The sequence below is a fragment of the Aethalodelphis obliquidens genome, unplaced genomic scaffold (assembly GCF_003676395.1).
Source record: "Aethalodelphis obliquidens isolate GAN/ISIS:26980383/991018 unplaced genomic scaffold, ASM367639v1 scaffold31, whole genome shotgun sequence".
Classification (NCBI taxonomy): domain Eukaryota; kingdom Metazoa; phylum Chordata; class Mammalia; order Artiodactyla; family Delphinidae; genus Aethalodelphis; species Aethalodelphis obliquidens.
The window spans coordinates 15245764-15269886 of record NW_020837975.1 but is presented as its reverse complement, the minus strand read 5'-3'; the positions used below and the strand labels follow the sequence as shown (position 1 = coordinate 15269886).

The 24123-nt window shown below is 55.0% G+C and overlaps 2 protein-coding genes across 13 annotated transcripts in view; one reads left to right on the top strand and one right to left on the bottom strand.

Moving 5' to 3' along the window:
• The window catches only part of SPATS1 (spermatogenesis associated serine rich 1), a 53956-nt gene extending 51747 nt beyond the window's left edge, over positions 1–2209 (bottom strand). For 3 of the 4 annotated variants that reach the window (XM_027127414.1, XM_027127413.1, XM_027127415.1), the window contains exon 1: positions 2095–2202. In XM_027127414.1, the coding sequence (XP_026983215.1) occupies positions 2095–2132 (38 nt within the window). In that variant the 5' untranslated portion in view covers positions 2133–2202. Of the gene's footprint in view, positions 1–1908 lie in introns of all 4 variants that reach the window. The other variant, XM_027127416.1, reaches the window with a different exon arrangement.
• Positions 2123–14581, top strand: AARS2 (alanyl-tRNA synthetase 2, mitochondrial). Of its 9 annotated transcripts, none has more exons than XM_027127406.1 (22): positions 2123–2389; positions 3026–3217; positions 3760–3905; positions 4110–4277; positions 4823–4967; positions 7313–7458; positions 7619–7766; positions 8141–8179; positions 8256–8367; positions 8826–8959; positions 9413–9557; positions 9794–9966; positions 10089–10202; positions 10301–10441; positions 11133–11270; positions 11370–11479; positions 11632–11740; positions 12038–12160; positions 12410–12520; positions 13087–13170; positions 13284–13394; positions 13838–14581. In XM_027127406.1, exons 1-22 carry the CDS (start codon positions 2147–2149, stop codon positions 14000–14002), a joined length of 2997 nt encoding a protein of 998 aa, XP_026983207.1. In that variant the 5' UTR covers positions 2123–2146; the 3' UTR covers positions 14003–14581. The 9 variants fall into 9 exon arrangements, with proteins under 9 accessions (XP_026983207.1, XP_026983205.1, XP_026983204.1 ...); XM_027127404.1 differs by having other exon boundaries at positions 4724–4967; positions 7658–7766; XM_027127403.1 differs by having other exon boundaries at positions 4724–4967.
• Positions 14582–24123: the final 9542 nt, after the last annotated feature.

Genomic DNA, 24123 nt, shown 5'->3' with positions numbered 1-24123 from the left:
GTGATTGCCTAGGGCTGGGAGGAATGCGGGAATTGGGGGTTAATAGCTAAAGGGTATGGGGTTTCTTTTGGAGGTGATGAAAATGATCTCAATATTCTAAAAGTTAGATAACAACTCTGTGAATGTACTAAAAGCCATTTGAATTGTGCACTTTAAGTGGGTGAATTGTATGGTATGTGAATCGTATTTCATTAAAGCTGTTTGGAAAAAAAAATCCATGGCTCCACTCTAGATCCACAATAGTCTAAAAACATGGAGTTCCTACTATAATGCAAAGACTTTCTGGGCAAAATCTGAAGGAGAAAAAAAGGTGACGTCAGTACTGGGTAGAGGACATTACTAGATTTCTCTAGCAAAACACTCCCATCTCAATTTGGGGAAGAATTCCACAGTCTGGTCTCGAGATCATGAATCTCACAGAAATCCCCATCTGGCTTTAGGTTCCTGTTCCAAAAATACTGGAAAAACCAACAGGCAAAACACTTTCAAAACAACACCTTTAATCTACGTGGGCAAGGGAAGAAACAGAGGATCACAGGATAGATGCCATGGGTTCTGTCAGAATACAAAGTCAAGAATTCATTATCACTATAGAAACTCAAGTCCAAAAAAAGACTACACATTTCCCAAGGAAACTGTCTTCAAAGTCCCTGAAAAACATAACTCACAAAGAATGGTGGCCAAAAGAGCTCAGCTGGATGACTGAAGCCTTAGAGGTGATCACACTGACCTCAGCTCTGCTGCCCCTATTGGGCTTTAACCTTATCAAATTCTCTTCTCTACCTGCTTAATTTCCCACACCAAGAGCAGAGGGTATCAAGAGAAGCCCGTGAAGAATCTGGCTCCACCCACAAATGCTTGTGTTGGCCTCATGGTCACAGCTGTTACCATGGAGAGTAAGACAGAAAGGGAGGTGGAACAGGTGTCTCTCTTACCCTAAAGCAAAACACACAAAACCCTAGGGCATTGGGAGGCTGAGAGAGAGAGAGAGAGAGAGAGAGATCTCTTCAGCAATCATCCAACAGCTTCGACCTGCCCTGATGGCCTGGAGTCTCTCTAATCCCCAGGCACATTAAAAGACCAAATGTTATTAAGCAATTAATAATGGAACAGATGCTGCTTGGCTTCTGTCTTCGCTAAACTCCTGCTCCAAAGGGCCTGCTTCACTCCCTAAGAACAAAATGGCCATTTCCAATGCCAAGGGCAAAAAGAACCAGGAAGTACACAGCACACTGTCTGACACATAGTAGTTATCAATAAATATTAGTTGAATGACTCTTGAATGAATGCTGATATCACCTCCCTTGGCCATCTCTGCCTTCTTCCCTCAGCCTGGAAACACACACACACACACACACACACACACACACACACGTATACATACACCACACAGAGTTGAATCCACACCTTTTCACTGCAACTGTATTTGTAACCTTGCAAAATTAATAAACATAACTGTATAAACAACAAGGTCCTACTGTATAGCACAGGGAACTATATTCAGTATCCTGTGATAAACCATAATGGAAAAGAATATGAAAAAGAATGTATACATATGTATAACTGAGTCACTTTGCTGTACAGCAGTGATTAACACAACACTGTAAATCAACTATACTTCAATAAAAAAGAAAAATAGAAGTAACATGTAAATGAAAAAATTAAACATAATTATCAGTGCTATAATATATATTTCTGGAGAGCAGGGATTTTTGTCAATTTTTTTTTTTTTTTTTTTTTGGTCTGTGCCCTGTGACTTTCGAGATCTTAGTTTCCCCACCAGGGATCCAACCCCGCCCCAGCAGTGAAAGCTCCAGAATCCTGACCACTGGACCACCAGGGAATTCCCTGTCAGTTTTGTTACTAATGGACCTTAAGCGCCTAAAATAATGCCTGGCACACAGCTACCTCTCAATGAATATCTGTTGAATGCCAAATGAATTAAGGGCCTACTGTGTTCCAGGCCGTTTGTGTTAGATGGACTCTGGCAGGCGCCTCCTTCCCAATCACCTCCACGCGGAGGCAGAAGCTGCTTTGACTCCTCCTGTAGCAAGGCGTCGCTGTAGGAAACGCCTGGTCTCCTTCTCAAGTTACCTTCTATCCCGCACTGCCCTTTGACCCTGTGAAGTCATTGCCCCGAGTTAAGATGGCGGTGTCGGTGGCAGCTGCAGCCGGGCGACTTCGGCGGGCCGTTCGAAGGACGCCGCAATGGCGGGGCCCCAGCCGTCGGGCGCTCTCATCCGAGGCCCCTCCAACCCAGGCCGCGGCCGTGCGGGACGCCTTCCTGAGCTTCTTTCGGGACCGCCATGGCCACCGCCTGGTGCCGTCCGCTTCCGTGAGGCCGCGCGGCGACCCCAGCTTGCTTTTCGTCAACGCGGGCATGAACCAGGTAGGGACTGAGCCACGCTGATCCGGGCGGAGTTTGTGACTTGTTCCTGAGAGAAAGGCGTTGCGGGATTGGGCAAAAGAAGCGAAGGGCGGAGCTCCTAGCTTTCGGGGGAAGGAGGGCTGTGTGTGGTTAGGCTTCGAGATTGGGGCGCAAGTTAGGGCTTGGAGAGGGCTCCACCGGGCAACTTCTGAGTTGAGGTTGAGTTTTAGGTCCAGGAATGGCGGGTGTGGAGTCCCGTGGGGGAAGTCTGGCTTCATTTATTAGTTCTTTAAATAAAGGCAAGTCATTCATTAAAATAGATGTTGAGCACATGCTACGTGCTAGACTGGGTTCTCTAAGCTTTTGACTTTGAGCACCACTTACCCTCTCTAGACTTGCTCTATTTCCAGCCACCAACGCATTCCTCCTTCTTTTACCTTGCTTATTTTATTAGCAGAGTCTCTGTTTCATGATTTATTTACCCCTTGTCTGCCCAGACACACCGGAGATGGGCGCCCCCACGCTCCCAATCTGCCCCCCTGGCCTCTCAGGGGCACGGTCAGCCTTCACTCTGAACTACCATCTCTCTCCACACCCTCCACGTTTCCCTTCTGCTGAGGGTCTGGGATGTCTCTCTCGCCCTTCATCTGTTTCCAGTTCAAGCCAATCTTCCTGGGCACTGTGGATCCACGAAGCGAGATGGCAGGCTTCCGACGTGTGGCGAACAGCCAGAAATGTGTGAGGGCTGGAGGACGCCACAGCGACCTGGAGGATGTGGGCCGAGACCTTTCCCATCATACCTTCTTTGAGATGCTTGGCAATTGGGCCTTTCGGGGGGTATATTTTAAGGTGAGTCTCCAGGAAGCCCTGGAGTTAGGAAAGGGTCAGTGGTCAGCCAAGAAAGGGGTCAAGGTTAGTCCTGTCTCCGCTCTTAGAGTCTGCTTAGGGAGGGCTTCAGACCAGACACAGAGGCAAAGTGCTAGATGAACACTTATAATAGGAATGTGTCTCGTTTCCCTGATTGGGTTGTAAACTCCTTGAGGGCCAGGACTATGCCTCCTGCCTAATGGTTGGTCAATAATTATTGTATGAATAAATGGTGAGACAGCAATACTAAAGTGCAGGAGTTAAAAATCATCCCAGGCTAGGGTGGATAGAGGATTTCATGGAGAAGGTGGGACTTGAAAGAATGTAGGATTCAGAAGAGGGAGGACGCTTTCTATGCAGGAAAAACTCAGAATTAGAAATAGTCATGGCTTGTTCTGGAAACAACGTGGGTAGTGGAAATGGTTTTGTCTTAAGCTGAGGGCTGAACTCATGTGGCTTGATTGGAACTTCAGTGGGGCCTTCTTCTCACCCATTTTCCTCTTCCCAATGGGTTTGCACTGCAGGAGGAGGCTTGCAGCATGGCCTGGGAACTGCTGACTCAGGTCTATGGGATCCCTGAGGACAGGCTCTGGGTCTCCTACTTTGGTGGTGACCCCAAGGCTGGGCTGGGCCCGGACCTGGAGAGCAGGGACATCTGGCTTAAGTTAGGGTGAGTCCACCCCCACTTATGTCCACTCCTGGAGCACAAGAGGACTGGAAAATAGAGACTACCAGAGAGTCTCGGCATATCCTGGGATACTGTAGGGTCAGCCCTGTTCCTCCTTCTGCTGAGCGTAATGGAAGGGTTCTCCTGGCAGAGGGGGTCCCAGGTTCTGCCTTTGTCTCCCCACCACCCATCTGGCTTCCTTCCCAGGGTGCCTGCCAGCCGCATGCTCTCCTTTGGACCACAGGAGAACTTCTGGGAGATGGGGGATACTGGCCCTTGTGGGCCCTGTACTGAGATCCACTATGACCTGGCTGGTGGGGTGGGAGCCCCCCAGCTGGTGGAGCTTTGGAATCTGGTCTTCATGCAGCACAACAGGTAATGGGATGCGAGAGCAGGAGGGAATTCCCTGACTGGAAGTGAAAAAGGCGGCAGTCAGGACACTTTCATCCATTTTTTATAAAAACAAACACTTAAACGGCATTTACAATGTGCCAGGCATATTTCTAAACACTTTTCAGATCCTCATCTTTGCCCATAACAGTTGAAACTAGTCACTGCTGCTCTCCAGACTCTGCTCTCTTATATGATGGAGTTGAATTTGATGATCTCTTAAGATTTTCTACCAGCCTTGACATGTCTCTTTCTGAAGCAAAGAATTGTGTCCCAGAAAGGGGAGGCCTGGGTCCAGGCAAGGGCCCAAGCAGAGGGTGAAGGTGGAGATCACTCTTTATGAGAAAGGACGGGACCCAAAGCCATCGTCGTCTGCTTTTGGGGGTGGGGGTGGGGGGATGATACTGCCCTCTGGTTCCTCCCATTGTCAGCCCCCCAGGACCCTCCCCCATCCCTTTATGCCACTTGAGCGTCTGCCTCATACCTGTAATCCTGTGGGGGGCCTCACCTTGCATACCCTTCCTGGCCAGAGAGAAAGATGGAAGCCTGCAGCCCCTGCCCCAGCGGCACGTGGACACGGGAATGGGCCTGGAAAGGCTGCTGGCCGTGTTGCAAGGCAGACGCTCCACCTACGACACCGACCTCTTTTCCCCACTGCTCAATGCCATACACCAGGTGAGCCCACTTCTTCCCTTCTAGAAGCCCCTCTGACCTGCTCTCACCAGTGCTCACTGCCATTGCTTTCCATCTTTGTTGAGAACTCAGAATATTTTCTTGCCTGTGGGGACAGTGACCAGCCAAGGATACAAAGGTGTCAGACGTGAGGCTCCGATTCATATTTACTACCTGATGTTCCTCCTAACTCCTTCCTTCCTTCATTTGTTCAAAAAATATGTGTTGAGTGCCTACTTTGTGTGAAATCTTTGTGCTTGGTTCAGGAGATACAGCAGTAAAGAGAAAAGAGATTATAGAGATTACATTCTAGCCTAAGAAATAGGTAATAAATAAATGTATTAAAGAACAAGATAGGGCTTCCCTGGTGGCGCAGTGGTTGAGAGTCCGCCTGCCAATGCAGGGGACACGGGTTCGTGCCCTGGTCTGGGAGGATCCCACATGCCGCGGAGCGGCTGGGCCCGTGAGCCATGGCCGCTGAGCCTGCGCGTCCGGAGCCTGTGCTCCGCAACAGGAGAGGCCCGCGTACCGCAAAAAAAAAAAAAAGAACAAGATAGCAGTTTACAGATTGTGAATAGGCAGTAAACCTGGGTGATAGTAATTGGCAGGGGACAGGGGTAGAGAAGAATCTTAGATGACATGTTTGGGGAAGGCTCACCAAGGAGATATCTCTGAGCTGAAACCTGAAAGAAGAATCAGCCACAGGAAACTCATTCCAGGCAGAGGCAACAGCAAATACCAAGGCCCTGGTGCAGGAAAGGAACAAAAAGTGGCCAGCCAGCTAAAGTAGAATCACGTGGGATACAGTCGGAGTGTGTGTGGGTTCGCTCTTGCTGTATAATAAACCACCTAACATTTTGTGGCTGAAAGCAACAACCATTTATATAGCGTACGAGACTGTGGACAAGCAATGTAGGCTGGGCTCAGCTGGGTCCCTCTTGGTCCTGTATGAGCTCACTCATACATCTGTGGTCAGCTGCTAGGCAGCTCTACTTCTGGGAGTTGGCTGGCTGTCAGTTTAGGGCTGTGGCGATGACCGGGTTGTATGTTTATCATCCAGCAGGGTAGCTCGGGCCTGTTCACATGAGAGCTTGGCAAGGTTCCAAGAAGGAGAGTGGAAGCACATGAGGCCTCTTGAGGCCTGGGCTCAGAACAGTGTCATTTCCACCACATTCTGTTGGCCAAAGCAAGTCACAAGTCTAGCCCAGATCCAAGGGATGGAGAAATAAATTCTATTCCTTGATAGGAAGCACCTGTAAAGTCACGCTGCAAAGTGCCATGCACACAGGAAAGGGAAGGACTGTGGCCAATTTTGGAAACAGTCTACCACAGAGAGGAAGGCAGGAGTCAGATCTTGTGGGGCCTTGAAGTCCAAAGTGAGTCTTTTATTCTAAATGTGGTGAGATGGGCTCCAAGGCAGGAGGGGCACGATCTGACTCACACTTTTAAAAGGCCACTCCTGTTGCCGTGTGAAGGATAGGCTGGAAGGAGACCAGAGCAGAAGCTGAGAAACCAATCGGGAGCCTATTTCATAGGTGAGGAAAGATAATAGGGTATGGCTTAGGTTGGTAGCAGTGGAAGTGGAGAAAAGTAGGTTGATTTGAGAGATCTCATGGAGGTAGACACAAAAGGCCCCACTGATGGATTGGATGGGGAGAGGAAAGAAAGTCAAGCCTGGCTCCCGAGTTTTTGACTTGAGTAATGTGGTGAATGGCAGGACTGTTCATTGAGAGGGGGAAGCTTGGGGAAGAGACAGGTTTGGAGCTGGATGAACCAAGCACTCTGCTTTGGGGCACAGCTTAATGTATTCACAGCTCACACACTCCTTCCCTGTGCCCATAGAGGCTGTAGAGGCAGGTGTGGGGAATGAAGAGCACCTGGGTGGGACGGTCCTGGTTCAAATCTCGGATCTGCTCTTGAATTGTGTGCCCTTGTAGAACTTAGCTCCTCTGAGTCTCACTTTCCTCTTTTTTTGTTTGTTTTTATTTTTTTCCACTTTTTTTTGGTCTAGTCTTTGTTTTGTTTTGTTTTTCTTCTCCACTTTCCACTTTAACACCTCCCAGAACAGGAAGTTTTAGGGATTAGACACCATATCATTCAAGTACCCACCCGGTTCTGATAATAGAAATTCAGTAAATGATCACAGCTGTGCTCCTTGTCTGTGCCGAATGTGGGCCCCAGGAGGCAGGGACTGGCTCTCTTTCACCTTTGAAGCTTCTCTGGCCCAGGCCATTCCAGATGCGGTCAGCTTTAGGGGTGAGGGCAGATGCTCCAGGAGTGATGGAGAGTGTCCCTCCTGGGCCAGGGCAGGCAGGGCCGGCAGCCATGTCTCCCCTCCTGCTTCCCAGGGTTGCGGGGCACCCCCTTACTCGGGCCGGGTCGGGGCAGCAGACGAGGGGCACACAGACACAGCGTACCGTGTGGTGGCTGACCACATCCGCACGCTCAGCATCTGCATCGCCGATGGCGTCTCTCCTGGGATGTCTGGTGCACCGTGAGTCTGGAAGGGCTACAGCAGGGGCAGGGGCTGCTGGGGGTTGCAGGGGAGAGGAGGGAGGAGATGGAGAGGTGGGTCAGGTTGAGATGGCAGGAGGAGGGGGAAGCGAGCACACACTCTGGACCTTGCCCTCCCCTCTCCCCTCCCTGCTGACCAGGGGCTGCTGGGGGCTCATCTGGGCTCTGAATCCTTCTAGGCTGGTACTTCGTCGGCTCCTCCGTCGAGCTGTGCGGTTCTCTACAGAGTTGTTGCGGGCACCACCTGGCTTCCTGGGCAGCCTGGTGCCTGTAGTGGTGGAGACACTGGTAAGGGCAGAGCTTCCTCACTTCCCTGGGCCTCCCTGGGGTCTCAGGGAGCCTGTCGCTGAGCCCATACAGTGCCCCGGCCTGGGTTCCCCACCCTAAATGTCCAGCCCAGCGTCCTGTCAGTGGGCTTACAAACAGCAGGGAGCCTTCAGGAGGCCTTCCGGCCCAGGCTGCTGAGCCTTTGACCTCGGGACCCCCTTCTGCCTGTATCAGTGCCCCTCCCCCCAGAGAAACTGGTTCCCCATTTGGATCCCTCCCCTGTCCATCAGCCTCTCTGAGTCTCCACGGCAGGTGTCCCCAGGGAGGCCCAGGGTGGAGGTGCAGAGTGGACTGGTTGCTTTTGACACCTCCTCAGCCCTGTCTGCCGCCCCCAGGGAGGTGCTTATCCAGAACTGCAGAGGAACTCAGCCCAGGTACTGGATTTGGATGGGGGACGGAGGGGCTCCCTCTCAGGAGACCCAGCTCCAGCCCTGCCCTGCCCCCACTCAGATAGCCAGCCTGGTGTCAGAGGATGAGACGGCCTTCCTGGCCTCCCTGCAGCAGGGTCGGCGGATCATCGAGCGGACCCTGAGGCGCCTGGGGCCTTCCGATGTGTTCCCTGGTGAGCAGGGCACCTGGCCGAGGTGTGAGGGACCCACTTAGGCGAGCCAGGCCCAGGCCTCACATCCCGCCTCCTCCCCCACGTCCCTCTCCCCGTACTCACTCTCTCTCCAGCACCTCCCTGCTTCTCCTCACTTACGTGCTGCCCAGCTGGCCCTGCCTCTGGTCTCTGCTTTCCAAGGCTGGCTTCATGCCGAGAATGAGCTTCTCACCTCCTTTGAAATCACATATGCCAAGGGAGGACCCTGGGCTACCCCCAGCTCTGGCTTTGGGGCCTGAAGGTGACCCCTCTCCCGGGCCTGCCCGGTGTGGGGAGGGGGCACTTGTGCTTGGCACCCAGTGGCTTCTGTGTGGTCAGAAAAGCCCTGGCCCTTACTACTCCCTCACTTCTTCTCCCTCCCTCCATCCTGCCCCTCCTCCCTCAACACCCATTCCGTCCCTCGTCTTCCTTTCTCATAGCCGAAGTGGCCTGGTCCTTGTCACTGTCTGGGAACCTGGGGCTCCCCCTGGACCTGGTGAAACTGATGCTGGAGGAGAAAGGGGTGCAGCTGGACTCTGCTGGACTGGAGCGGCTGGCTCAGGAGGAGGCCCAGGTACAGGCTGGGGCACTCCCACACAGGGCTCTGCTGGGACACGTTGGCCCCTTCCCCAGCCCTGAGTTCTTGTGGGAGGAGCTGCAGCTATTGAGGGAAACAGGAGTCTGAGGTACGGTCTGTCCCCTCACTCAGGCCCCGCCCACAGTCCATGGAGGGGAACGCTAGTTCAGTGGGCCACACAGAGTAGCAGAAGGGGAGAGGTCAGCACAAGGTCCTAGAGAGGGGCCGTCGGGGGCAGCAGTGGGTGAGGGAGGCCTGGTCCTGAGACCCCCACATGAGGGTGGTTCACGAGCCAGCCCGGGGTCTCTAGCAGCCAGCCCAGCCTGAGGGCTTATTCCAGAGGGGGTGCAGTGTTCACACAACTGTGTGGCAGGGACAGGGCTCTCTGGAGACTCAAGTCCCATTGCACTCTCCGTGCACCCCTTCCGTGCACACACGCCTGTCCCGCAGCACCGGGCACAGCAGGCCGAGCCAGTTCAGGAGCAGGGACTGCGGCTGGACGTCCACGCGCTGGGGGCGCTACAGCGCCAAGGGGTGCCCCCAACCGATGACAACCCCAAGTACAACTACTCCCTGCGACCCAGCGGCGGTTATGGTGAGAGCCTAGACTGAGGTGGGTGGCCACGGGCTTGCCTGACCGTGATTGGGAAGGACATCAGAGACCAGCTACCAGGCCTGTGCCTTCCCCGGGGTAGCCACCGGGGTTCTCTGGGGGCCCCAGCTGGACGTGCCCCCCCAGCCCTGTGCCTGTTGACTTCAAGGAAGGCACAGACCCACCTCCTGCATCCCAAGCCCCTGCCTAGCTCTGATAACCATTCTTGGCCCTGGTAGAGTTCGGCACCTGTGAGGCCCAGGTGCTCCAGCTGTATGCAGAGGACGGAACAGCCGTGGCTTCCGTGGGGGAAGGCCAGCGCTGTGGCCTCCTCCTGGACAAAACCAACTTCTACGCCGAACAGGGAGGTCAGGCTTCCGACCGAGGCTACCTGGTGCGGGTGGGACTGCAGGTGAGCCCCCCCAGCCCCCCTCACACACAAAGCCTCCTGCAGGAGGCAGACCTGAGCCAGAAGGGAACCAAGGGGAGGGAGAGGCTGCAAGCACTCAGTGCCTTGGCCCTGCCCTCCCCCAGGACGTGCTGTTCCCAGTGGCTCGGGCGCAGGTGTGCGGAGGCTTCATCCTGCATGAGGTGGCAGCCCCTGAGTGCCTAAATGTGGGGGACCAGGTACAGCTGCACGTGGATGAGGTGAGGACCCCACCCCTGCTGTTCGTGACATCCTGCAGCCCCTTTTCTCTCCCCATCCCCACCTACACCCAGGACCCTGGGTGACAAAAGTGTTTCAGGCCTGGCGTCTGAGCTGCATGGAGAAGCACACAGCCGTCCACCTACTAAACTGGGCGCTGCGGCAGGCCCTGGGCCCTGGCACAGAGCAGCGAGGGTCCCATCTCAATCCTGAGTGGCTGCGCTTCGACGTGGCCACGCAGGTGAGCAGGGCACAGAGGGGCAGCCTTCAAGTGAGGCGACGGGCTTAGAGGGAGTCTGGTAGTGTGGGAGTTTGGCCAGTAAGGGGGCCTGGGCAACCTCTCATTCAGTCACTGGAGGGCGTTGGGCGGGGGGCTTCCCATCAGGCTCCTCCTGCACCAGTGAGGGTTAGGCTAGCCAGTGTGTGGAGCCATCCCTTCACCTCCAGCCACCCAGCCTCCTTGTCCCTGCTGTCACCCAGGCCATTCTTGCTCAGGCTGAGCTGCCCTCTCCCTTTACTGCCATCCTGTCTCCTTGTACCTCTGGCTCAAATCCTCTGGGAAGTGCTCACTGACTAAATCTCGTTCCACCTGATTGCTCCTTGCTCCTGCGTCTCCCCCATCCTGTATTTCTCTTCCACTGGTTGACCCTTGTTGTAAGCTCCCTGAGTCTAGAGCCTCCATTTTCTGTCTCTTCATCAACTTTCAGTGCCTAGTGAAAGGCCTGCAGCTTCCAATAGGCCCAGCCCCCAGGTAGCTTTCTAAAGAAAACAATTGTCATCTCTACAAATGTGTATTGAGCACATGTTATGTCCTAACCCCTGTTCTAGAACCTGGGGGTAGTTCAGTGAACGCCGACTGCTTCTTCATGCATCACTCCCAGGCATGGGGCTGACTGCCTGTTGGTCTGTCTGTTTCCCCCCAACGCCCCCAGGCCCCATTGACCCCAGAGCAGCTCCGGGCAGTGGAGGGCACTGTGCAGAAGGCCGTGGGGCAGAATGAGGCCGTGTACATGGAGGAGGTGGCCCTGGCACGCACTGCCCATGTCCCCGGCCTGCGCTCTCTGGATGAGGTGTGCTGGGGGAGCCCACGGGGTGGAGGTTGCCTGCCCGCCCCCCCACCCTCCCCTCCCCTCAGGTCCCTTAACAGACCTGTGCCCTCTCACTGTCAGGTATACCCAGACCCTGTGCGGGTGGTGTCTGTGGGTGTGCCTGTGGCCCAGGCGCTGAACCCAGCCTCCCAGGCCGCACTGCAGACTTCTGTGGAGCTGTGCTGTGGGACGTGAGTCACTCCTCTCTGCCTGCTCTGGCCTGGGGCCCTGGACCTCCTCCCTTCCCTGGTCTTTGGAGCCACCAGCCCCTGGTTTGGAGCTCAGGCTGCTCTTTTCTCTCCCATCGTCACCACGGCTTCCTCCTCCCTCCCTCTGCCCACAGGCACCTGCTACGCACAGGGGCTATAGGGGACCTGGTCATCATCGGGGAGCGCCAGCTCGCCAAGGGCACCACCCGCCTGCTGGCCATCACTGGGGAGCAGGCCCAGCAGGTCAGCACGCCAGCAGGGCCTGGGAGGCTTCTGGGTGTGGATGGGGGTCAGAGAACACACAGCAGATGCTCTCAGGCCGGGGGATGCCCAGCAGCAGAACCAGTGTTCATACCTGAGCACCAGGATGGCCCTACCAGCTGCTGGCAGCTGGCATCTGTTGTGATTGTTTGGTACCTTGATGGGTCCTGATTGTTCAGTGTTTCTAACTTGGTCCTGCCCAGCAACGGGTTGAGAGTGCCTGTCTTGGAGAGGGAAGGTAAGCCAAGCAGTCCTGACCATCCGGTTCCCTCCCTGCAGGCCCGAGAGGTGGGCCAGAGCCTGGCCCAGGAGGTAGAAGCAGCCGCAGCGCGGCTGAGTCAGGGCAGCCGGGATGTGGTGGAGGCTCAGCGGCTGTCCAAGGAGATGGGACGACTCATTGATGTGAGGGCCACCCCCAGCATGGAGCTGTCCCCCCCCTCTCCTGGCCATGTTCCCTTCCCCGTGCATTCCTGGACCCTGCCCGTCTCTCCCCAGCATTCCTGTTAGACTTCAGCTGGCCCAGATATTTGTCGGTTGTCTGCAGGGTGGGATGTGGTGGGTGTGGTCTCTTCCCTGGCCTTACTGGTGGTCCCTGCCTCAGAGACCGTGGCTCAGGGAGGGCAGGGATTGTTGTACTGCTTCTGACCATAGGCCGTGGACACTGCCGTGATGCCCCAGTGGCAGCGGCGGGAGCTTCAGGCCACACTGAAGGCGCTACGGCGGCGTGCCAACACTGCCGTCCGGAAACTGGAAATGGGGCAGGTAAGAGGAGGTCCATCTGCACCCAGGGGGGCAGATGCCAGGCACACCCAGCAAGGGTCAGAGATGCTCTAGCACGCACGCTGAGAAGCCTCAAAGCCTGGCAGGGGGGTGGGGGGTAGCAGCTCCCCCCTCTCCTGCCAGCTGAGTGCCATCGTCAGGCCATTTCCCCACTTCGCTCTCTGCCAAACTGGGCCTCTCCCCCGACTCCCAGGTCTGGCTCAGACTCTCCCTCCAGGAAGCTGACTTGATGGCGCCACTCAGCCCTAACTGCTCCTTGACCGTGGATCCTCCCCCCTCCGCCCCCTCTCACCCATCTGTGCTCCAGCCTTAGTCCTTTCACCTTCAGCGGCCTATTTGTAGGGGCCTGGAGCTATGATGAAAGGGAGGAGGTGAAGGGGGAGAGGACACAGGGGGGACCCAAAAGAAGGAGGCCATTCTAGGCAGAACCCCTGCACCCTTGCTGGGGGAAGGGCCGTGAGAGGGGATTTCTGGACTGGGGCTCAGTTCAGAACTGGGGGCTGATTGCCTCCCAGCCCGACCCCCGTGCTGTCCTTCCTGCCTCACAGGCTGCACAGAAAACCCAGGAGCTGCTACAGCAGCACTCGGAGGGGCCCCTGATTGTGGACACAGTTTACGCTGAGTCCCTCTCAGTAAGTGTTGCGATTGGGGATGGCCCCAGGGTCTGGGGAGGGGAAAGTCCTGGCAGGGAGGAAGCTGGGAGTGCGGGGAGCTGTGAGGTCGCCATCTCCCCTCCCTTGTGCAGGTGCTGGTGAAGGTGGTCCGGCAGCTGTGTAAGCAGGCGCCCAGCACGTCTGTGCTGCTACTCAGCCCCCAGCCTCTGGGGCAGGTGCTGTGTGCCTGTCAGGTGGCCCAGGTAACGAAAGAGGGAGGGCAGCTCCCACCCCACCCGTCTCCTGGTCCAGCTCTCTGATTCCACACCTTTTATTCCTCCCACACGAGGGAGCCACAGCTGGGTAGAGGCCATCTCTGCAGATACCCCAGGGTGGGGATAGGACCACCTCCTTCTCCCTAACCCACCCCCTCCCCCACCCCACCCACGAAGGCACCAAAAGACTCCTTAATTCCCACCACGCCACCTCCAGGCTGCACATTTCTTGCGAACAGGTAGCAGCCATTCATCAACCTCCACTCATTCCCAGCCCGTCCCTCTCCTGTCTCCTCGCCTGATTACCCCCACCATGTGTCCGGCTCCGGAGAGGGTTCTCAGCGCCATGACTCCACTCTCAAAGGTACATTGAGTGGATGGTGGCAGGGAGGGCTGCTCTGCATCACTGCCCCTTCTGTTTCTGTCCCCAGAGTGCCACGCCAGCCTTCACCGCAGAGGCCTGGGCGCTGGCTGTGTGCAGCCACATGGGGGGCAAGGCCTGGGGCTCTCGAGTGGTGGCCCAGGGCACCGGAAGCACTGCTGACCTGGATGCTGCCCTCAGTACAGCCCGAGCCTATGCCCTCAACAAGCTCTGATCCAGGTTCACTCAGGGACTCACAGAGACTAAAGAGACAACAGACAGGCCAGTGCCTGGAGCCCTGAAGGAGCGAGCAGAACCTCCCCGGAAGGTAAACAGAGGACTAGAGCCTGGAGGCCAAGCAGCTGAGCCAAAGAGGACCGCCCTGGGCTGGGCTCTGAGTGGACACAAGAAGATGTGGGCTGGGGGAGGCAGAAGTGGGCCTGGCAAAAGGCCCTGCTAGTGAAGTGAAGACATGGCTGTCCCGTCTGTGATTGTTCATTAAAAAGTATTTCACAGCGGATAGGAAGCTCCAGAAGGTTCTTTTGCCTAAAAAAGAGCAGGCTTTCTCCTCCCAGCAGCCTGGAATGGGCGCCCCATGACAGCCCTCACGCTGGGCTGAAAGGCCACCCTGCATCCAGATCAGAGCTCTCGTCGCCACGAGTGCTTGAACAGGCCCTGTGTGCCAGCCTCTTCTGGGCGCCAACCAAGGCCTCCCTGGCCACCAAGATCCATTCACTGTCACATAAAAGTCATGAGAGCCAGGTACATCCTCTCTGGTGTCACTTATTCCATTAACAACAACTTCTCATTTTAATGAAGTCTCTGGTGATTTGTTGATAAAATGAGCTAACAGGTACTGGTCAGTTGCTGAGAATGTGGCAAGAACCAACCAGACTTCCTGCCCATGTGGAGTTTGCTTCCAGTGGGGAAACAGCAACGAAGAGAAAGAAGAGGGTGTCAGACGGGGATGAGGTCTGCAGAGAGAGCGGAACCGGGGAGTGGAAGGGTGGGGGTGGCATCCGGGGGAGGGTGTGAGCCACGTGGACCTCCAGGGGAAGAGCCAGCGCAGGTGCCTGAGTGGGTAGTGAACAGGCGGGTGGCAGGCCTTGGGGCCAGAAGGGAGCGCAGCCAGAGCAAGCCTACTCTTAGAACAGGTTGCACAGCACCTGCCCCGAGCCTGAGCTGAAGCTGAAGCTGAAATTTCGGCTCAGAGCAGGAGGAAGCCGGGATGGAGCGCAGCCCTCCCCGCCTACCAAAATGAATCCACCCAGGACCAAGCCAGACACGGGGACTCCACGTCTGTTCGCAGACCTCTGTCGCTGGATGAAAGAAGGGACCTCAGGGGACCCATCAAGTCAGAGGCTCCCTGGCTGCGAAGTTCTGTGGCCATTTAGTCAAAATTATTAGAGCAGAGCAGGCCCTCCTGACAACATTTCCTGCATGATTTCTTATTCTAAGTGAGGCACCAGTGATTCGTTGGTAAATCACTGATGAGGGCTTGAAAGGAACCTGAATTCTTGGACCCCGGCTGCTTGCAGCCCTGAGGAGTTGCAAAGCTTTCCCTTGGGATTGTGGCAACTGCAGCAGTGGCCACTGTTCAGTGGTGCTCAGCAAAGACCTGTCTCTTTACATGTGGACACCAAGGTGAGGAGTTGGGGGTATGCATTTTATTAATGAATTAACTTCTAAGGTGCTAACCTGTCCAGGGTAACCAACTAGTAATCATCAGCAGAGCTGAAATGAAAGCTAAGCTCTGTCTCCAGTGAAACTTCCCACTTCCTTTTCTAACTAACCAGCCCCCATGAAGTTGGTCATTCCTGGTGTCAGGCTTGGGGCTGTGGGAGGGAGCACCGTGGAGGCCTGGGCCTTCCTGCTTGGTGCCACTCTTCAGTCTTGCTGACACCCTGAAGAAAGGCCAAGGGTACCTCTGCAGGGATGCAGCAGCCCACTGCTCCCCTGCAGGGCCGAGTCAACCGGGGGCCTCAGGGGAGTTCAGGGACGCCTACAGGTGCCCTTCCACCCTTCTCCTCTTCCAGAAAAGACTGGCTGCTGATGCTTTTCCGAGACCCTCTTTCCATTCGTCATGCCCACCTCCATTTCCACACAAAAGGCTCCCAGAAGGAAGAGCACTGTAGCGGTCCAGGAGCCCTGCCGCCATCCCCCACTCCCCATCATCCCCCTCAAAAGCCCACCCGTTCCTAAACATGTCCCCAAGACGCACAAAGCGTGCCGCACCGCCAGGGTTCCCACTGCCCGCTTGACGGCCCCACACAGCGCCTCAGACGGACACTTCTTTGCGTCGACCCTGGGCCAAGGCGCGCTACAACAGCCTTCCAAGAGCGGAGACCGGCTTGCACAAGTGCGCACGCGCACCCGGCGCACCCGTCGTCTAGGACCCGGCCCCTAGCGACGCAGGGCGTCCCTAACGACCTGCGCCGCGAGGGCCCTGCGGGAAGGTGAGCGCCCAGGCCTCAGAAGCGGTGAGGCGACCTCGACCCCGGTCTCCCCTAGCGGGCTGAGCTCTCCCTGCCCCGACTCCCACCCACGGGGCGCGGGAACCCCTCCAGCGTCCTCCCAATCGTCCTCCCACCCGGAAGTCTGCAGGCTGCCGCAGCCTTGGCTCCACATTTCGCGTGGGGAGGAAGGGCGGGTCTGTACCTACGAGAGGCCCCCAACCCACCCCCATTTGAAGCCCAGGGTCTGCGAGTCAGGGGAGGGAGTCCGTGAGATGGAGAAAGGGGAAAGTGGAGCAAGAATAGGTCGTGGGGGAAAGCAGTCCCAAGCCCCCGGGCCCCAGTCTTCCCATAAAGGCCGACCCCTATTCCCAGCTCCTGCTGGCTGAAGTCCCTCAAGACAACAGACATAAGTGGGCCTGGCCCAAGGGTGTGATAAGACTGTTTCACCAGCCAGAGACCAAGGGTGGTGGGCCAGAGCTGTCAGAGAAACTTTTGTGCCCCTCATTTGTGATTCTGTAAACTGAATTCCCAAATGCGAATGTGCCAGTGACTTGGCCTGAGGTAGGGTCTGATACAGTACGCATGAAAGGGATCAGGGGGAAATGTAGACAAAAGCCCAGGGCCCTGAGGAGAAGCTGGGTGAGAAGGCAGAGGAAGCACCATCAGAGAAGGTGGGGGGGTGAGGGGGCATCAAAGCCCAGCCAGCCCAGAGGGGGCATCCAAGGCCACAGAGGTGCTCACGGGCCTAAAGAAGGCCAGGTGCTTCTGCCTCTCAGTTCTGAGGGAGGGAGGTGAGGACCAGGGATGTGGTGAGCAGGAAGGGGAGAGGCCACCCCCTCCCCTAGCATCTTCAACTTTCCCATTTGGGCAGGCAGGAGGAGCCTCTGCACAAAGTGGTTGGATTTAACCAGGGACTTGAGAAGGATGGAGGAGGTCTGAGAACTTTCTGAGAAGAGGGAATGTGCTGGAGAGTCGAGCATTGAATCCTAGGTCTGGGAGGAGCATGGAGGGCCTGGTGTGGAGCATGGGGCAGGAGAGCACAGCTCTGCAGTATCTCTTGGGTCCTCGTGGGGCCTCAAAAGCTTAAGGATACAGGTGATAATCCAGTTTTGCAGAAGGACCCTGTGCCTGGAAGTGACTTAGGGGGCAAGGGAGCCTGGGCTGTTTAGGTCAGCAGCAACGAGGGTAACCCTGGGCTCCACGCTGGAGAGAGTGGAAGGCCCACTGGAAAAGTGCTGTGATGACTGAGTCTAGGGCAATTTAGGAAGCAATCCCAACATCTCATGATTTGTCTCTACTTTTGTGCAAAAAAGTAAGGGAGAGCTTTGAACAGACATCAGCTCAAAGCTCAGCTTCTCCACTTACTCGCTGTGTTATGCTTAGCAAGTTACTTAAGTTCTCTCAGCCTCTGTTTGCTTTGTTTTCCTGTTTGTGAAATGAGGATAATAGAGTTATCATAATAATAATCCTCAATAATAAAATTGAAGATTTCATAGGCTTACATAGGTACAACATCTAACATCTTCGTCATAATATCTAACACAACTACTGAAGCCCGTGAGCCACAATGAATGAAACCCGCACGCCTAGAGCCCATGCTCCGCAACGAGAGGCCACCGCAATGAGAAGCCCGCGCACCGTGACAAAGAGTAGCCCCTACTCGCCACAACTAGGGGAAGCCCGAGCGCAGCAATGAAGACCCAACGCAGCCAAAAATAAATAATGAGGACACTCCTGGCCAAACTGAGGCATCTCAGCACTTTTTAAAAAAATTTATTAGTTTTTAGGCTGTATTGGGTCTTTGTTGCGCGCGGGCTTTCTTTTCAGCTGCTGTGAGTGGGGTCTACTCTTTGTCGTGGCGCTTGGGCTTCTCACTGCAGTGGCTTCTCTTTGCTGCGGAGCATGGGCTCTAGGTGTGCGGGCTTCAGTAGTTGTGGCTCGTGAGCTCTAGAGCACAGGCTCAGTAGTTGTGGCACACAGGCTTAGTTGCTCTGCGGCATGTGGGATCTTCCCGAACCAGTGCTCGAACCCATGTCCCCTGCATTGGCAGGTGGATTCTCAACCACTGCACCACCAGGGAAGCCCCCCATCACTTTCTGTTGCTGTGCTTGGACATGTAGAGAGCAGACCTTAACACCTAACCCTTTGAGTTATGGGTTGAATGTGATTTCAGGACCCTGGACGCTGGTCCTGAGGACACAGGGTTGGGACCAGGGAAGGAGGAGGAGGATTTACCTTTCTTCAGGGATTGTGGCCCTGGGTTGGCAGGGTTGATGTTAAAGACATAGCATGTGAGGCCCCACAGGCCCATGAGACAGGTGTCAGGAGATGAACGATCACTGCGTTGTCCCCACCTTCCCATCTGAGGCAGGGTGTGCCCTTAGAGGGGGACACAGATGGTGGCACAAGAGGCACTCACTCTCGGTGGCACTCACCTTTCTGGAACATCAAGAGGATTCCTGCCCCAGAGAAGGACAGAGTCTTGAACACCCTTCCGGTCTTCAAACTCTGGGATTCTCTGACAGCCCCACTGGCTCCCCAGGGAGAGAAGGCTCCAGAGGGGAAGGTACCCACTCTGCCACTTCTGGGGCTGTCCTCTATGGGCCCTTGGGGGCTGTGGGAGGCTGGCTAATGGGTGTCTACCCATCCACAGGCTTTTAGGGAAGATAGTGTCACTAGAACCACCCCCACTGCAGACTGGTGATGCCCAGGCCAGACTTAGGCTGCCCTGGGAAGTAGGAGGAGTTACCTCAGTTCTCCTGGCTTCTCATTCTCCTGTGAGTCCTCCCCAGTCCCCCTGACTCAGCGGTGCATTCTCCTTGCCCCCTTCCCAACTTTGCTTTTTGGACCTGAAACTCATTCACACGGAGGTGTGGACGACTGATAAGAGGGGAGATATACCTATATCCCCTTTCTGACTTAAACTGTCAGATAGGATAATATATTGCATGACCTACATTTTTTTAAAGTTTGCTACATTAATATCAGTATATATTTCATAATTTACTATGCTTCTGTTTGACCTAAAATGATGAGATGCATTTTCATAATTTTTTTTTTTTTTTGCGGTACGCAGGCCTCTCACTGTTGTGACCTCTCCCGTTGCGGAGCACAGGCTCCGGACTGCAGGCTCAGCGGCCATGGCTAACGGGCCCAGCCGCTCTGCGGCATGGGGGATCCTCCCGGACCGGGGCAAGAACCCGTGTCCCCTGCATCGGCAGGCGGACTCTCAACCACTGCGCCACCAGGGAAGCCCTACTATGCTTTTGTTTGACCTAAAATGATGAGTTCAGTGAATACCCTGGAGGTCCAGTGGTTAGGACTCAGCGCTTTCACTGCCATGGCCCAGGTTCAATCCCTGGTTGGGGAACTAAGATTGCGCTAGCGGCATGGCCCAGCCAAAAAATAAAATAAATAAATAAGTAAGTAAATAGCAGTTCAAGGTTAACATAGGGATATATACACACGCATGTATGGACTGTTAAGATTTCATTTCATTAGGGAGGAAATGCATTTTAATATAACAGGGATGAAAGCCTTATGTTAGGGACCTGAAATTCCCATAGTGGGGTCCCAAAACCCAGCCTGGGGAGACTCTCCCTGACAGATCCCTGGGACGCCTGCTTCCCAGGGAACAAGAACAGGCTTTTTCTTTCCTAGTGGAGGCAGGGGGAGTGACTGGAAGAGCAGGGAACTGTGGATAGAGGCAGCCAAGGCCCTGACCCTGGCCCCAGCCCTCCTAGGTATCCGGGGGCCCATTACTTCCTGGTCTGGTCTTCAGCTTCTTCATCCATAAAATGGGGGTGAGAAGCCTGCCCTGACTCCAGTATAAAGTGGTTATAAGACTCCAATGAGAGAAGCGTTCTGAAAGAAACCTGTAACTGCTAAGTGCTGATACTGTCCTGTGGCTGGAGAGATGGGAGGTGAGGTCGGAGGCTCGGGTGGTCAGGAGAGGAACAGGCCTCCGGAGTTAGACATCAGGCCAGGTGAGTAACAGCCTGGCGGCCCCTGGCCAACCCATTGAACTAGTTCATCTACCAATTTAGGATTTTTCCTGTAATTTCATTCACCAAATGGTGAACCACCCAAATGGTCAGGACCCTTTGGTCACAAAGGGGCAGAAATCCAACTCTTAGCTTCAGCAAAAGGGACTTGTCAGAAGGCTGTCGAGTTAGGTCTCAGAATTGAAGGAAGCCCTCAGAGGGCCCTCGGGGACGAGGCCTGGGGACCAGAGGTGCCCAGCGTGCTCTGTCCACCTCCCATTCCTACCGGTCTCACCAGGCAGCATTTCCTCCTGCCTCAGAAAGGCCTTTTCCGTGTGAAGGGAAACAGCTTCCAGCAGCAGGGGATCCGTATCCTTCAAGGACATATGTCCTTTTGTCTACCTCCACTTGGACAAATCCCAAGAAGGACTCTGATTGGCTTACATCAGGTGCACCCCTGAACCAATCACTCTGACCAATACAGGGCACTCCCATTGGCCAGAACCTGTGATCAGAAGGAGGTGGGGTAGCCCCAAACACAGCTGCCTCCCCAGCAGACCTGACACGGGGTTAGGGATTAGAGACGAAAATGAGTAAGAAATTGTCCCCACACCGGGAGGAGCCCACAGTCCAGTGTGGGTGTGGGGAGAGGGTGGTCAGTCACCACCGAAGTGACACAGGTGCTGGGGTGGGGGGGTCTGACAAAGGGAAGGTGGGGCACAAGAGAAGCTAAAAGGTTTCAGAGGGAAAATGGTGCTTGAGCCCAGGCTCACAAGACCATTGAGGGTCCGTTTTCCAGGCCAAGACCGTGAGAAAGGCATTCCAGGAAGAAGGAGCATGAGCAAAGGCTGGGCGGCATAGACTGGTCTGCGGTGTTCCAGATACAGAGAGGAGTTTATTTCAAACAGAGCGTCCGGTCACGGAGGGCCTTCTACACGGAGCTGGGGAAGCTGGGCTGCACCCCATGAGTGGCGGGCTTACACGGAGGCCTGCCACGGCAGCTCTGCGAAGGCTAGATGCTGGATGACATACCCAGTGCTGGGCAGCTGCAGCTACAATCCAGGTGGACATTGAGGCCCTGAGCTAAGGCTGCAGCAGGAAGGGAGCGGAGGGACGCTGGGGTGGGAGAAGCAGAACTGAGGGGAAACAGCAGTAACCAGGTGGGGGGGCCTGAAGGAGAGAGGTGGTTCCCAGCTCCAGGGTTCAGGCACCTGGAGGGCTCCCGGTACCCCTGGCCGAGGTAGGGAGCCAAGAGGAGCAGCAGCTCGCAGGAGGCACTGCGTTCTCTTGGGGGGCAGGTTGAATCTGCGGGAGCCGGGAGGCAGGCCAGTGGCCCTGAGTCTGGAGCTCAGAGGAGACGGGAGAGCTGCAGCCCAGCAAGAGGACAGAGTGAGGCCGCCGGGCAGCCACAGCTAAACCCTGAGGGTTGGGCCGAGTCAGAGGGGCCTGCAACGGAGGCTTTTGGAGAATGACCCGGAGGCCCCGAGGAGAGTTGAGAGAGTGGCAGCCGCGCAGTGGTTGAGAAGGGCAGGGTCGGGCATGGGACTTGATATCATCTTTGTAACATTAGTAACTGGGAGGCAAGGAGTTCGTCTTGTTCATTAACCTTTGAAACATACTTTGTTTTATATCTGATTGGTTCTTTTAAGTGTTTTTTTAAAGCAACTTTTGGAACTAAAATCCTTCTTAGAAGAATCCTCTTTCTGGTAACAATTTGCTTGCCAAAAATATTTTTGTAATGTTGACTTTAAAAAAAAAAATCAGGAAGTGATGAGTGAAAACTATCAACTCTGACCTAATTATGAGGTTAATGTTGTCAATATTTGCCTTAAAAAATGACATCAGACCTCGTGGTATGGAGGTCTCTGTAAACGTTGCAGGACAATAGGGGCTCTTTTTTTCCTACCAGTGAAGCATGCTGAGCACATGGAGGGCCGCCCTGCCCCTTCTTTCCGAGGAGGGGGTTCAGAGCCCCGGACCAGCCCTGGGGGGTGTCCTGCAGCGCCCTGCCCGGCCAGAGCGATTAGGCCCGGACCTTAGGAAGGGCTGCCAGGCCCTAATGGCTAAGGCAATAGGCAGTGAGAGCAGAGCCACCCCGTTCCAGAGAGCACCCCACCAGGCCCCAGGTGGGGTCTCCCAACATGTGGCTTCCTGAGAGGAAGAAGGGACCACCAACCAGGACGGTGAGGCCTGGCAGTGCTGTGAGAAATGCCTGGAGAGCCAGCTCCCCGGGCCAAGCTGGGTTCTGCTCCCTTGGGCGTGGCCCACAGGGTGTCCTGGGATGCATCTGGGACCAAGGGGAATACCGGCATGACTTAGGCCAGAACTGTGGAGGGAGCCCCAGGCGTCCAGGTGCGGAGCTGGCAGGAACAGGGCTGGCCTGTTGTCCCTTTCCTCCTCCTCTTGCCCAGACTGCCAAGGCCCTCGTCCTTCTATCCAGACCCGAACACCACCACCACCTTGCCCTTCACGTGTCCCCTGGAGACAGGGAAGGGCCCCACTCAAAGACAAAGACACCATCTGAGGTCGGCACTCAAGAAGCAGGTCTCCAGGGCTTTCCCTCCCCAGCTCAAGACCCCTGTCCCTCAGGACGCCTTTATCCTTCACGCACCCCCTCCAGTACTCTTGTCAAATATTATCAGTATGATTCAAATACCTCAGGGGAATCTCCACCACAGCCTGCATAGGAAGATATTACTATTCCCTTTTACAGATAAGGAAACTGGAGCTCAGATAAACTAAGTAACTTGGCCGGGGTCACACAGCAAGTCATTGGCAAAGCCAGAAATGCAAAGTCATCTGGTGCTTCCAAGCAGCAGCCCCTCCCAGCCACACCCTCTGAAGGACGTTAGTCAAAAAGCACCAGCTGCTTATTCCACAATTCTGGACCCAATCTGTTTGTCAATTTGCATTTGATTTCCATAAGTGTGCCACAAAAATACCTACGTATCTTCCTTACACTGCCCCCTCCTGCCTCTACTCTCTCCCTCCTCTCTCTCTCTGTAACACACACACACACAGAGCCAGGCTCTTCCTCCTTGAGATGCCTGGAGGACCAGGGAGCACCATCTGGTCCCCTCCATCTGCCAAGGACACCTTTGCTGGTTCAGATTGTTCCTTCCCACCGGACACTACACAGTGCATCGAGTCAGGGAGCAAACCCAGAGCACGAGGTGTGTGCCAGGCCGAGCGGCCCCTGTTCCGCCTGCAGTCTCGGGGCAGGGACACCTGCAGCAAGGGTGCAGGAATGGACAAATGGAGGGGCGGAGGCAGCCCCGGACACATTCTCTGTCTTCTGACTTCAGCCCCAGATTTAGCTGCCTTGTCGCCTCCCACTCCTTCCCGCTGCCGTCTGGAATGCCCGGAGGCTGGGACAACTAGGAAGACTAGGATGGGGAGATTGAAGGGAGGGAGCTGAGCTGGAGCCCTCAGAGGGTAGAGGAAAAGGTGCTGGCACCCTGGGCAGGGCATGAGTCCAGTTCCCCTTCTCCTTCCCCTCTCTCCTGTACCACCCAGAACAGTAGCCACTAGCCATCAGATTTTGAAGGCTTAATATAAATACATATATAATATCTCATTAATAATTTTTATATTGATTACATATTTAAGCGATAATATTTTGTTCATATTGGGTTAAACATAAAACTAATTTCACTTGTTTTCTCTTTCCTTTTTTAATGTCTGTACGAGAAATTTTTAAATAGTATATGTGGCTTGCATTTTGGCATTCATTATATTTCTATTTGTATGTTTCTATTGGCCAGTGCTGTTCTCGACCCCATCCTCCTGGTCAGGACGTTGCTGTTCTGTAAAATACTTAGTGCAGGGAGCTGTTTTGAACTAAATGGTTCTTTATCATACCTCAGTCTTTTGGCCGAACTTGATAGACTGAGTTTAAATCCACCTGTGTTATTTAT